This window comes from Saimiri boliviensis, chromosome 5 (assembly GCF_048565385.1).
Source record: "Saimiri boliviensis isolate mSaiBol1 chromosome 5, mSaiBol1.pri, whole genome shotgun sequence".
Lineage (NCBI taxonomy): Eukaryota > Metazoa > Chordata > Mammalia > Primates > Cebidae > Saimiri > Saimiri boliviensis.
The window spans coordinates 37,341,546-37,356,394 of record NC_133453.1 but is presented as its reverse complement, the minus strand read 5'-3'; the positions used below and the strand labels follow the sequence as shown (position 1 = coordinate 37,356,394).

At 36.5% G+C, this 14,849-nt stretch overlaps 1 protein-coding gene across 37 annotated transcripts in view; it reads left to right on the top strand.

Moving 5' to 3' along the window:
• ABI2 (abl interactor 2) overlaps positions 1-14,849 on the top strand; it is a 118,012-nt gene that overhangs the window by 59,851 nt on the left and 43,312 nt on the right. For 19 of the 37 annotated variants that reach the window (XM_039470265.2, XM_039470264.2, XM_039470263.2 and 16 more), the window contains exons 3-4: positions 3,237-3,413; positions 10,996-11,093. In XM_039470265.2, the coding sequence (XP_039326199.1) occupies positions 3,237-3,413; positions 10,996-11,093 (275 nt within the window). Of the gene's footprint in view, positions 1-3,236; positions 3,414-5,043; positions 5,062-10,995; positions 11,094-14,849 lie in introns of all 37 variants that reach the window. The other 18 variants (XM_039470262.2, XM_039470261.2, XM_039470254.2 and 15 more) reach the window with 1 other exon arrangement.

Below are 14,849 nucleotides of genomic sequence, written 5' to 3'. Positions count from 1 at the left end.
AGTTCAAGACTGCAGTATGCTATGATCGTGCCACTGCACTACAGCCTGGGTGACAGAGTGAGAACTTGTCTGAGAAAAATGTATATTTCTAGTGTGAAGATTTGAAATAAAAGCTATAAGCTTGTCATCTTGTTGTGGTTGGTCAGGTTTGCATGTTTGTTTCATTTCTGAATAAGTTAAGTACATTTCTAAAAACTGAGGAGAATAAAAACAATGTCTTGAGGATTCTATTTTCTGATGAACTTTTTATTGATCTGACAAAGACATTGTATTTTAAAAAGTCATATTTTACTTTTTGAAGCATACTTAGTAGTATGAAATAATGCTTCTAGTCCATACTTTTTTTTTTCCCTGTTGGGACAGAGTCTAGTTCTGTTGCCCCGGTGGAGTGCACTGGCATAATCTCAGCTCTCTGCAACCTCCAACTCCTGGGCTCAAGCAATTCTCTGCCTCAGCCTCCCAAGTAGCTGGGATTACAGGCACCTGCCCCCACACCCAGCTAATGTTTGTATTTTTAGTTAGAGACGAGGTTTCACCATCTTGGCCAGGCTGGTCTTGAACTCCTGACCTTGTGATCTACCTGCCTCAGACTCTGAAAGTGCTAAAATTACAGGTATGAGCCATGGCACCCAGCCCTAGCCCATACATTTAATGATTCAGGATGACTCACTAAACTCTATTCAAGGCCAGGCACGTTGACTCACTCCTGTAGACGCAGCACTTTGGGAGGTCAAGGGGGGTGGATCACTTGAGTTTAGGAGTTCAAGACCAGACCAGCCTGGGCAACACGGAGAAACCCCAATTTTACAGACAATACAAAAATTAGGCTAGCATGTTGGAACACGCCTGTACTTTCAGCTCCGTAGGAAGCTCAGGTGGGAGAATCATTTGAGCCTGAGAGGTTAAGGATGCAGTGAGCCTTGATTGTGCCACTCCACTCCAGCCTGGGTGACAGAGTGAGACACTGTCTCATAAAAATAAACTTTATTCAAAGTGCGATTAATTTCTATTTCTCTGAAGTTAAAAATTAAGTGAATTCCAATATTGTCACTAATATGCAAACTTCTCTTTTCTGTTATAGTTTTCCTAAGCAGTTGAAGAGGAAAGCTGTTTTCATAATTAGCCTAACAGGCACAGAAAAAGTTCAGAGATTATTTTTTTCTTAAAAATAAATACTTAGCCGGGCGCGGTGGCTCAAGCCTGTAATCCCAGCACTTTGGGAGGCCGAGGCGGGTGGATCACGAGGTCAAGAGATCGAGACCATCCTGGTCAACATGGTGAAACCCTGTCTCTACTAAAAATACAAAAAATTAGCTGGGCATGGTGGCGTGTGCCTGTAATCCCAGCTACTCAGGAGGCTGAGGCAGGAGAATTGCCTGAACCCAGGAGGTGGAGGTTGCGGTGAGCCGAGATCGCGCCATTGCACTCCAGCCTGGGTAACAAGAGCAAAAACTCTGTCTCAAAAAAAATAAATAAATTAAAAAATAAATAAATAAATAAATACTTAAAATTATAAGATTACTACCATGGTTAGTTTTTCATTTGGTATTCCATTTATACATTCATTAGCTCTGAAACATAGATCCTGTTTTTAAGATTTCCTGGTTGTAGAGAGTTAAGTGGCTTTGAAATTGTTTCAGGTTTACCTCATACTGAAGGCAGTTTAAAAAGGCAAATGATCAGTGTTCAGATTTCTTAAAGTAGTATTTCATAATGTCGTGATGATTATGTTTTCATTTCATGGTTGCTACCAAGTTCTTTTAGAAAGGGGAAATTGAAGTAGGACTGGGAGGAGTTATTAAAATATGTGTCTGTTGATCGCTACTTGAGCCAGGAATTGGTGGTAAGACATGTGAACCATTTTAGTGAAGTGATTTTTCAAACTCCTTTGACTGCAACCCACATGAAAAAGATTTTTTTGACATTGTATTCAGTACATAATTCATGTATATATTTACATAATAAACAGACTTTTCAAGAAACAGTACTTTTACCTTACTATGTGTACATGTCTGATACTTCTTTTATATTTGGTTTGAAATAATTGCTGCTCACATACCACTAAATTACAGTTTGCAGTTTAAAAATTTTGCTTTGGTGTACTAATTACCAGTGTATGTGGAGAAATTCATCCTCTGTTAGCAAATAGAAGACTGTAAGAATACATTCTTATTCTGTACTAAATTATGCCCTATGTGAGCATTTAATATAAATAAGTTAATGAAGTATTTTACAGGCATTTTGTCATGATAAGCAGCTTTGCCCAAGCAACTTGGTCTTTTTGGGTTAAAAAATGGCTTTTTTGCTTTTTGTTACAGGGTCTTGCTCTGCCACCCAGGCTGGAGTACAGTGGTACAATCATGGCTCACTGTGGTCTGAAACTCCTGAACTCAAGCGATCCTCTCACTTCAGCCTTTCAAATAGCTGGGATCATAAGCATGTGCCATCATACCCAGCTACTTTTTGTAGAGACAGAGTTTTGCCATGTTGCCCAGGCTGATCACGAACTCCTGGACTCAAGTAGTCTGCCTATCTTGGCCTCCCAAAGTGCTCAGATTACAAGCCTTAGCCACTGTGCCTGGCTTTATTTTTAACATTATATCTCAGCCCTCTTTCTTTTTAAATAAAAAGATGTTTAAATATGAATAGAAACTATACTAATAGGTCATTAGGGCTTTCTTAATCATTATATTAGGCTAAATCTTAACGGAGAGGGAAAAGTTAGCATGCTTTAACCCAGGGGTTGGCAAGCTTTTTCTATAAAGGAGCCAACTAATAAATATGTCCATTTTTGTGGGCCATACCATCTCTGTTATGACTCATGTCTGCCATTATAGTGTAAAAGTAGCCTACACAAGCAAGTGGGCAGTATGGCTGTATTCCAATAAAACTTTACTTATGGAAAAGCAAATTTGAATTTTATATAATTTTCACATCAAGGTATTTTTTCTTTTGTTTGTTTTTTTCCCCCGAAACATTAAAAAATATAAACACTACTGTTAGCTTGTGGACTATAAAAACTAGGTGGCAGGCCAGATTTGGCCTGTGGGCCATGGTTTACCAGCCCTTGCTTTAACTTAAAAATGGAGAAAATCAGTAGTCCAGAAGAATAAAATTTAGTAAACATAGTTTAGAAGATGAGTAGCAATATTAAATTTCTTGGCATATATATTTTGATTTTTATGGATATTAGAACTATATATTTTTGTGTTTTTTTTTTACATTATATTTTACAGACAGTTGATATTCATAAAGAGAAAGTTGCAAGAAGAGAAATTGGTATTTTGACTACCAATAAAAACACTTCAAGGACACATAAGATTATTGCTCCAGCCAACCTTGAACGACCAGTTCGTTATATTAGAAAACCTATTGACTATACGATTCTAGATGATATTGGACATGGCGTAAAGGTAGGTATAATTTTTTTCAAGCTTTTAAAAGTAGTAACCTGTAATGAAACTAACTCTTGAGAAAATTAAGCTTTTTATCCTTCTTTCCTAGAGGACAAGTCTTGGGCCAGTTGTGGTTGTGAAGATTCTTTGCTACTATAACTGTTTTACCCTTTTTTGCTTTTTCTTAGTGCTGTATTCTCAAGTTTTAAACAATCGTCTTTGAATGAATTGTATTTGCTTAGTTATTATAATACCTCCTATGGATCGACTGAATAAGTCTAGTGTAATCTTTCCAATTTTAATTTAATATGGCTGATTAAAAAATCATTCAGCATGTTATTGTTAAAGTGCTTATCTTATTTCAAGTATTTATCAGCAGACTTTTGGCATTAGTTTCCAAAAACAACATATATTAATAAACATGTACTTTGAATTTTTCTAAAGTAATTTTATCCCAACATTTTGGGCAAGAACATTATATCTGATCAGTAGTTTGAAAGAGAGTGACTTATCGAATGTGACTAAATAAACCTACATGCTTATAATGATACTGTACAGATCATGGAGTTGATTTTTTTCTAATATAAGTGTACTTAAATAAAAAATACACTGTTACGGATGGAAATTAGTTAAATCAAAATTTAATGTATATCTAGGTATAAAGAGAATATACACTGTAAATTTATTTTTTAAATCTTTCCTTTCGGAGTTTTGATGCAAGCATTATTATCTGGAATTTGATATTTAATTTAACTTTTTTGAGACAGAGTCTCACTCTGTCACTCAGACTGGAGTGCAGTGGCATAATTATAGCTCACTCAAACCTTGGAACTCCTGGGCTCAAGTGATCTTCCTTGTCAGCTTCCCTGGGACTACAGGCACATGCCACCATGCTGAGCTGAAATTTTTGTTGGGCCTGTCTGTTTTGCCCAGGATAGTCATGAACTCCTATCCTCAAGTGATGTTCCTACCTTGGTCTTCCAAAATGTTGGGATTACAGATTTGTGCCATTGTGCCTGTCCAATATTTAATTGTATAGCCAATACCTACATGCGTTGGGATTACTATACTAATAAGAACATGTTAAAATAAGTTATGTAATTGGACGGTTAATTAATAACTGAACTTTATTCTAACTTGGGAAAATTTATTCAAGGCTAACAACTGTTAATGGAATATTTTAGAATACTGCCAGAAACTAATGCCAAAAAGACACTTAGAATATAAACTATGACATTTGTGTTTGCCCAATTACATAAACAAAAAGGTAATCCCCCCATTAAAAAAAAATATAATTCGTAGGTTTACATCCCCCGTTCTTATAATTCTCTAAGTAAAATTTATTTTTTTAGGATTCTAGCCGCTTCATTTTTTGACTTTCAGTGTTTAAGGGTCATTAATATGAAGAAATCTTTAATAAAATTAAAATTTTTAATAAAAGTGTCTTAAATTCATCAAAGAGACTTCTGTTCATAACACATTCTGCTTTAACCACTCTTTCTATGATCTACTGAAACATTATTTTGTTAATGCTGAATGCTTAACTTGTTTTTTCTTTTTTTCCTTTCTCTTCACATCCTGAAGTTTCAACTAACCTTTCAATGCTTTTTTTCCTTACCTCTTTTATTTGCTCCATTTATGCATTAAGTGGTTGCTTAGATTTAAGGTAAGAGATTCCAGGGCTGGATTTCCATTCTTTGTTCTTATGTAGAATATTACATATGGGGAGTTAAAGAGATAGTTAACACTTGGCCTTTTAAAACCCAATAAATAATTCCTCCTTTTTTTTTTTCTTATTTTGTCATGCAACTTTGTGGTGTGTCTTCATGTTCCTTGCGGGCAGATATTTTTGTCTGTTTTGTTCACTGCTCTATCCTATGTGCCTAGAACAGTATCTGACACACATTAGGTGCTTAGTAAATATTTGTTGAATGAATGATTATTTTGTAATGTTAATATATTTTGTGAAATGGAAATGTAAGCTACCCTATCATAAAAAGTTATGAAATATAATTAGCTGGATTTTTATTAATATAGAGACTTTGTTATAAATTGGAGGGCCAATTAATGTGCTTTATTTAACCCTCCCCCTGTGTAATAGCCTTTTTATTCTATAAATGGTGTGCTTTCTGATATACCTATGGACAATATGCTATTATCTTTTAATCAGTATAAAGAAATTGAGAAGCAGAACATATTCAGTGACACAGGTTTTTTTTTTAAGTTGCAGTATCATATTTTGTGGAAAAAAATTACTTTTTTTTCCCAAATAGCTGTATGAAGAATGTATTTCAGTATAAACTTTCAGAGCTTTTAAAGGTGAATATAATTATATGCAAAACATCAAAAGCTCATGATAATGTTTAACAAAATATCAGTTACGAATTAGAGCTATTTCATTTTATGATTCATTTCAAAAACATTTTGGTATTTTGAAGGATTCATGATAAAAGAAATTCAACTATATTCAAGAAGCCTGCTTAAAATAGGTTACTACAATTATATGCCAAACTTAGCATGTATTTCTTCTTTGATCTTTTTTGTAGGTGAATTTTATAATTTTTTTCAAATATATATTATTCCCATCTAACACCCCTTATTTGCCATATCTTCAGTGTAGAAAGTGATGACAAGATGACTGAATTCTGAATCATTAACTAGTACTAATCATGGCCACACAACTTTTACCTGCTCATGGTAGGTAGCGGATTGGAAGAGCCCAGATATATGGACTCCTGTATTACTGATTGAATTGTTGGTTCTGAATCCTCAGTCATGGTGAGTTAGATTTGGAATTGTGCAGAAATTCCTTTTGCTTAAAATAAGTGGGTTGCATCTCACTGTATCCTTGGGCTCAAGTGATCCTTCTGCCTCAGCCTCTGGAGTAGCAGGACTACAGCCACTCTTGGCTTTTTTATTTTTCTTTTTTAAATAAAAATATGTGGTCTTGCTGTGTTGCCCAGGCTGGAATCCTGTTCTTTTAAAACTTAACAAGTTTAAGAAATTGTTAGGGAAGCTTTCAGAGAGAAAAACCTGAGCTGGTTTTTCTCTGTGAAATCTTTCCTATTTCTTCCCACATTGATATTTCTTTTTTGTTGATTTCTATGGAATCTGTAGACCTGTACACATTGCTTGTGTGTGTGTGTGTGTGTGTGTGTGTGTGTGTGTGTGTGTGTGATCTTGGCTCACTGCAACCCCTGCCTCCTGGGTTCAGGTGATTCTCCCTGCCTCAGCCTTCTGAGTAGCTAGGATTACAGGTGACTGCCATGATGCCCAGCTAATATATATATTTTTAGTATAGATGGGATTTTGCCATATTGGCCAAGCTGGTCTCAAACTCCTGACTTCAGGCGATCCACCCACCTTGGCTTCCCAAAGTGCTGGGATTATAGGTGTGAGCCACTGTTCTGGCCAGGCATTGCTTTTTATTTAAATCATGTGAGTCTTACTTATTTTAAAGTGCCTTTAAAGCCGAGAAATCCTTTTATAAACCATTGTGTCTCCTCCTTTTTTCCCCCCCACAGGCTACCTCCTTTTTTTCTTTTTTTCACACGCCTTTACTCTTGTACCTAGTAGTCTGGTAGGAGGCTAATACATGAGGGGTATATCACACATAACATTTTAGAGTGTATCTGCCACTCTTCTCTTGTAGCAGATCATCTGTTAATGGGAGATTTCATAGCAGAGGTGATGTCTTCTTTGAATTAGAGATACTTGCCTGGCCAGCCGTGATATTTATAATGAATATTATGTCAGTATTCAAGGAGGTATTGAACAAAGAAGGCAGAGCAGGACAGGTAGGAGCATTGTAGAAAAAGTATTAAGACACAATAATTGGCCTAATGGGTGGTGCCAGTTGTAGCGATCTTCAAATCCTGGTCATAAGGGAACTGCTCCTACCTCTAGCGTTGTTTGCATTCCTTCATCATAGCCCAGTGGGAAAGTGTTTGAGCTGTGGCCATGCATTAACCTTCATTACCTAAATGAAATATTTCTTCTGTTTTGGAGGTTTCTTTCTGGTAGGGAAAAGGGGGGTACTTTTCCAACTTTTCTTTCTTGTACTTAATACCTGCTTCACTTAGCTCTTGATGACTTTTCATTTTATGGAGCAAAAAAATACATAACAAAAGTATCATTGGTATCAGCCACCAGAGTATCATTCTAATTCCCTTAACTGTTACATGTGCCAAATGATAGTTCTGCTATGTTTGTAACTTTAAAAAATATTTCAAGTGAAATTGCTGTTACGAAGTGGCTGCATTATTACTTTGTTTTCCCTGTCTTGAGTTTATGGTGTGTTTGCGAGCTCTCACTCTCTCTTGTGCACATGTGCTCACTGTCATGCGCGCGCACGTGCTCTGTATACCCTCTGTGCACGCGAGCACACTCTCTCTCGCTCGCTCTCTCGCGCTCTTTCTCTCTCTCTTTCTCCACTCTCTCTCTCTCTCTCTCTCTCTCTCACTCGTTAAGGCCCTTTCCATCAGCACATAGATACCTCATGTGTTTTGCTACTTGTCAGGAAATGTTTTATATCTCAAATACTTCTCTCAAAATAGTTGCTTTAGGATCTATCATGATGGCTGTCTAGTAAATATATTTTTATTTTTGCCAAATTATTTAGGTCTGAAATATCATTTAACTTTATAATATAGATTTCACCTATTATAAAAATTGTTTTGTTTGGCATTTATTTCTGTTCTTCCTTTTCTTCAAATTTGATGGCAGTATTTGTATTCTGCATAGCATATTTATTATTTTACTTAGCATAGAAACATGTTTAACAAGGGAAAGACTGCCTTGAGGAAATACTGGAAAACTCTTCTAGCTTAAAAGAAAGGTAATGAAATATTAGTGAGGTATAAAAATAGATTGAACATTCTACAGGGACTCTGACTTAGGCTAGTCATCTGATTCCATTAACCAAACAAATACAGTCATTTGACGATTCTACAAATCATAAAATGTACCAAGTTATACTTACAGAAATGTTGGCTGGGCGTAGGGGCTCACACCTGTAATCCCAGCATTTTGGGAGGCCGAGGTGGGTTTGATCACTTGAGGTCAGGAGTTTGAGACCAGCCTGGCCAACATGGTGAAACCCTGTCTCTACTAAAAATACAAAAATTAGCCAGGTATGGTGATGCACCTGTAATCCCAGCTCTGGGAGGCTGAGGAAGGAGATTGCTTGAACCCAGGAGGTAGAGGTTGCAGTGAGCCGAGATCATGCCATTGCACTCTATCCTGGGTGACAGAGTGAGACTCGATCTCAAAAAAAAAAATGTCTACCAGATTTTAATATATAGATTGTTTATTTTACGCTTTTTTTTTTTGGGTAGATCCAAAGACTTACAGAAGATACTGCAATTTAAACAAAAACACCTTGCATACCAAAACCTGAAACAAATAAAAGCTGGAAAGCTGTTTTCAAGTATTTTAGCTATCCCATGTATAGAATAAAATTCTCTCTTAAATTCCTGCTCCTTTTCCTTCCTGTTTCTAGCAAGTTGTTGTAGTTTTAGTGTTTGGTTCACTTCTCCCTCATCACTTAAAGTAACTTTGGGTTTTATGTTGTTTAAGGTTGAGCTTAAAGGACTTTGGTTACCACTTTAAAAACCTTCTGGTATCAGAAATTAAGATATGCAGTTTTAAAAGCTATTTATTATTTGTCATATTACTTCTAAAATTTTCTCCAAATGTGGATTGATTTTTAAAAAAAAAAATTTTCTAGCATTTTCATTTTAAGATACAAGTAGTATACCCTCTGCTTATTAATGAGAGGGAGAGCAAGGATAAGTTAATCTTTACCTCTTACTTGATAATGTTTGTTTTGTTTTTATTGTTTAAAAGCAACAACAAAAGGATTACAGATAAATGCTTCATTTTAAAATACTGACATTTCAAAGTTATCATTTGTCATTAAAGATTGTTTTAACATCACACACAACTTGTTCACTGGGCTATTCATTTGAAGAACTTGTTTCTTGAGATAGTATTTCTTGCCTATTCAAATAACAAGTAGTATTTTAGGATTTTTTAAAATTCCACTTAAGTCAGGGTTGGTTTTGATAGCCTCAGTACTCTGTATACAATTATGATTTGCTTTCTTACAATTTATATTCTGAAGTTACAGTTATAAATGTATTCTGATTTCAGTGGTATAATGTCTTGCAGTTTTATTTAGGAAGTATAATTTCACTACTCTAGCCATATTCTTTTTGGAAAAGTTGAGATCCTTTTTTGAAATATGCTTTGAAGATAGCATTTCAAAATATTAGGGTCTTAAAATAGGATCAGATATGAACCTGTGTGGTGAACATTAACATCTATTGGTAGTCTCAACTTGAGACTGCATTTGAACTGCACTTGTAAATGACTTTTCTTAGTTTTTGAGATAGCCAGGGCTTTCTCTATAAGTGCTGACATATTCCTTTGGTGACCTCCATTATTCCCAGATTACCCATTTTTCCCATACTTGCATTTTCAGTTGGGGATAGAATAGTGAGTGGAGTTACAGTCCAGCTCTGACTTAGGACTATGTCACATCTTTCTCATACCTGAATTCACCTTCAGTTTGGGCCTGGGTGGGTCCGATTCCCATTGGAACTAGGACATTGCCTGTAGCCCTTGAGCTACCCCCAATTGAATGGGATACCTCAGCCCTAACTTTCTGGTTCAGATGTTTAGGAACATGGCTTGAACTTCTAGCAGTTTTCAGGTAGGTGATTCCCTCTTAAGAAGATACTAACTAAATCTGACTTATAAGGTAGCCCACAATTTAAAAAAACTAAAATTTGCTGTATGTATTATATGATTTATCTTTATATTCTCTGTTTACAGTGGATCATATGCATAGTTGCATATTTTTATTTGGGAACTGTATCTTGCTTATGATTTGCTTGTTATCTAAAGAAAGTTACTGGCCGGGTGCGGTGGCTCACGCCTGTAATCCTAGTACTTTGGGAGGCCAAGGTGGGTGAATTGCCTGAGCTCAGTAGTTCGAGACCAGCCTGGGCAATATGGTGAAACCCCATCTTTGCTAAAATACAAAAAATTAGCCAGGCATGGCAGCGTGTGCCTGTAGTCCCAGCTGCTTGGGAGGCTGAGGCAGGAGAATTGCTTGTACCTGGGAGGCAGAGGTTGCAGTGAGCTGAGGTCATGCCACTGTACTCCAGCCTGGGTGACAGAGTGAGACTCTGTCTCAAAAAAAAAAAGTTATCTTCGAAAATAAGGAATTGCTTAAAAGCATTATTGTTTTTATTAAGTTATTCTTTATTAAAACTAAAATTTTGTAGTCTATTTAATTTTAATTGAATGTAATATCAGATAGTCTAACCAGTGATCTGTTGGTGTGATGGCCTAATGGCAAATAAAGTCTTTGCATACAAGTTTATAACGATTTGAAAATCTCACATTAGGAAGAGTCCTTTGAGTACAACTGTAGAATAATAGTAGAGTAGAAATTGCATATGAAATGCATGGCCTCTAATTTTTTCCCTGTATTTAAACCTTCCCCTCCTTTGTTTTGTAGCGTAGCATTATTTCCCAAAAGTGCCACTTTATTTCACTGCAAACAAGTTGAGTTTTCCTTAAAATTTTTTAGGTGAGTACCCAGAACATGAAGATGGGTGGGCTGCCGCGTACAACACCTCCAACTCAGAAACCCCCTAGTCCCCCTATGTCAGGGAAAGGGACACTTGGGTGAGTATATAACTAAGTAGTAATTGAAAACCATTTCATACAGTATTGTTTAAAAATGAAGCACAACGTATATTTAAATTATTTTTTAAATATTTGAGGAGAGAATATTTTCTTTGTTGGATTATTTTTTGTATGTATAACTTTCTCTTCTTTTGGGAATCACATTGTTATACTTCAAAAAGATTTGTTTAGAAATTGTTTTCTTTTTCCTTTTTTTTTTTTTTTTTTTTTTGAGATGGAGTCTCACTCTGTTGCTAGGCTGGAGTGCAGTGGTGCCATCTTGGCTCACTGCAGTATTCACCTCCCAAGTTCAAGTGATTCTCCTCCCTCAGCCTCAACTAAAAATTTTTGTATTTTTAGTAGAGACGGGGTTTCATCATGTTGGCCTGGATCTCCTGACCTCATTCTCCACCCGCCTCGGTCTCCCAAAATGCTGGGATTATAGGCGTGAGTCACCATGGCCAACTTAGAAATTGTTTTTCTAGTGAATTTTAAATTTGAGGTAAAATCCTAGACCAAGTTCATGGTTTATTGTAAATTGCAGTCTAATTTTAATTATTATTCTTTCAGAAAATTTATATAGTCTTTTATATTACAGTTTAACTCCGACTATCCTTTTTAACAAAGCTGTGTAGATTATAAAATTCTGTAAAACTTATAAGAATATTGAGCTTTAGGCCAGATATGTGGGTCACACTTGTGATCCCAACACTTTGGGAGACTGAAGTGGGCAGATCACTTGAGCCCAGGAGTTCAAGACCAGCTGGGGCAACATGGTGAAACCCTGTCTCTGTGAAAAATACAAAAATAAGCTGGGTGTGGTGGCATGTACCTATAGTCCTAGCTGCTCTCAAGGCTGAGACAGGAGGATACCTGAGCCCAGGAGGTGGAGACTGCAGTGAGCCATGGTCATGCCACTGTGCTGCAGCCTCCATGGGAGAGTGAGACCCTGTCTCAAAAAAATGGAGCTACTTTGATCCTACAGAGTTGGGCTCTAGATTTGACTTTTGGCAAAAATGGCTAATTAATGGAAAAGCTTGACTTCTTATTCTAGAGCATCGTATCATAAACTTGGCTTATTGTGATTGAGATTTATGAGTAGGTTGGCGTAGTATAGCCTAGAAGCCAGATGATTAAAATTCTAGTTCAGCTGTGCTGTTACTTTGTAGTTCCTACATAGACAGCCGCTGAGAATTCAGTGTTTTCATCTGTAAAAGGGGGGGTAATATTTGTCCTCTATCAACTTTTCAGGGTCACTGTACCACAAATTGGATTTTTAAAAATGTGTAAGACAAAGACAAAATGTTTTGACAACCATTGGCTTTATGATATATGCTAAACAAGTTTTTAATTGACAGTCTAATTTTTGGCTCCCTCACCACCACCACCACCACCACCACGACCACCACCACCACCACCACCACCACCACTACCACAACAACAACAAAAAACAACCACAAACCAAAAAACCGATACCCAAACAAGCACTGTGAATCAGGATAGGACAAAGATGATTGAGCTTTAGGCTCAAGGATTTAGGATATAGTGGAGGATAGTGTTGGAAGAGGGATAACAGGACAGTAGGAGACCAAAGAATAAAAATGAATTCCAACTAGGAATAGAATGACTTTATTTGAGGTGGATAAAATAATTCTGCTTAGAGAGAAAAGAATCTAGTGGGTCAAATAAGATTTAAACTTCAAGGTAGAATGTAGATTACACAGTAGTGTATAGTGGTGCCAGGGGTGAGAGTAGAGAGATGAAGAGGAACTCTGTTTTTATTTTCCTATGGAAATGTTTACGTTTGTGTCATGTACAGTGCCTTATGGATTTTGTTGGGTTTTAAATAAAAATTGTTAGCAATATAAGCCACTTAGTCCCTAGAGAAACTTTGTGATGTTCTCAAGTTTTGAATATTTGCTCATATCAGTGTTTGTTTTCCTTGTATATTAGCAGTGGTTCTCCAGGATCCTTTGGGGGACCAGAGTTGCTGAGGCCCACCCTGCTAGTTGATGGCTGTAACCTGTTTTTTCCACATAGTCTTTGCCTAGTCACCACGTTCTGTTCCTTTGCTCCTTTCTTTTTTTTAAAATCTTCTTTGTGTCATTGTCTTCACTGTATAGTTCTCAGTTACCAAAGATTTTTATTTTGCTGCAGCAGAACTTATTTTTTTAAGACAGAATCTCACTGGAGAGCAGTATTGTGATATTGGCTCACTGCAACCTCTGCCTCCTGTGCCCAAGTGATTCTTCTGCCTCCAGGCAATCTCTTGCCTCAGCCTCCTGAGTAGCTGGGATTACAGGTGTGCACCACCATTCCCAGCTAATTTGAGTATCTTTAGTAGAAGTGGAGTTTTGCCAAGTTTGGCCAGCCTCCCAAAGTGTTGGGATTACAGGTGTGAGCCATTGCACCCAGCCACAACAAAACATTTTTATTGTCTGGGAAAAATTGTCTAAAATAATTAGATGTTGGAAAAATCAATGTTTTCCATTTTATTTTTTAATATTTGCATTATAATTTAAGAGACACTGGAACTTCTTTTTAGTATTTTAAATCATAAGTCCTGACATTCCTTCTTCCTTTTTTGACCCAATATTTTATCCAATGTCCCTTATTTTATTTTTAATTGTCAATGTGTATATTTATGTAAGGAGACTTTGAAGAGCAGTAGAATGAATTGGGTCATTGCAAAGTGATCTCATCCAAAATCTGTGATCTGTAACTTGAGTGCCCCAGGAGAGTAGTAGTTAAAGGAACTCTGGGATCCATACATAAGTCAGTAGAGCAACATCATTTCGGGAAAAGAAAGCTTTTTAATTTTCACATCTTGGTCAGTTTTTATTCTTTTTTTTTTGAGATGGAGTTTCACTCTTGCTGCCCAAGCTGGTATGCAGTGGTGTGATCTCAGCTCTGCAACCACTGCCTCCCAGGTTCAAGCAATTCTCCTGCCTCAGCCTCCCAAATGGCTGGGATTATAGGTGCCCACCACCATGCTGGGCTGATTTTTGTATTTTTAGTAGAGACAGGGTTTCACCATGTTGGCCAGGTTGGTCTCGAACTTCTGACCTCAGGTGATCCGCCCACCTCAGCCTCCTAAAGTGCTGGGATTATAGACTTTAATAGCACCAGCTGAGTTTTTATTCTTTTAGTGAGTGAAATCTCTTCTATGTCAGTTGACTATCATTGTCATAAAGAATTTGGAAACTTTAGAGATGAGAACTAATATAATAATCACTAATTTTCCCATGTTCATCCTGTTTCCTGTCATATTTCCTTTCTTCCTCTTTTCATCCTCTTTACGAGGAAATTTTGAGGAAAAGGGAAATATGTGTTAATAAAATCTTGTCTGGTTTGTATTTTACAGTTCAAAGTAAATAATGTTGAAAGGCTGTTGTGGTCATTTCCTTTCCTCTATCTTTGTACATGTTGAACTCTGAGGAGGGAAAAAGAAAACAGATCAAGGTGAAAGTTGAGGGAGAAAGTGAGAATGGAAGATGAGATTAAAGTGTGTATTTTTATATATAGATGTACTTTAATTTCTGTATATTTAGTATATAGAAAGGGAAGTGAGTTATGATTATCAGTGTGGGCGTTATAGATCCAAAATCTAGATTTGTAGTTCCTATCTTTGAATATTTTTTGTTAGGAAGAGAAGGGAGAGGAGAATAGTGTATTTAGGAAGTACAGTTGGGAGACTTTAATATGATACTAAAAGAATTCAGACTCTTCTAAGAAGAGAGTAGGGTCTGGGAAACA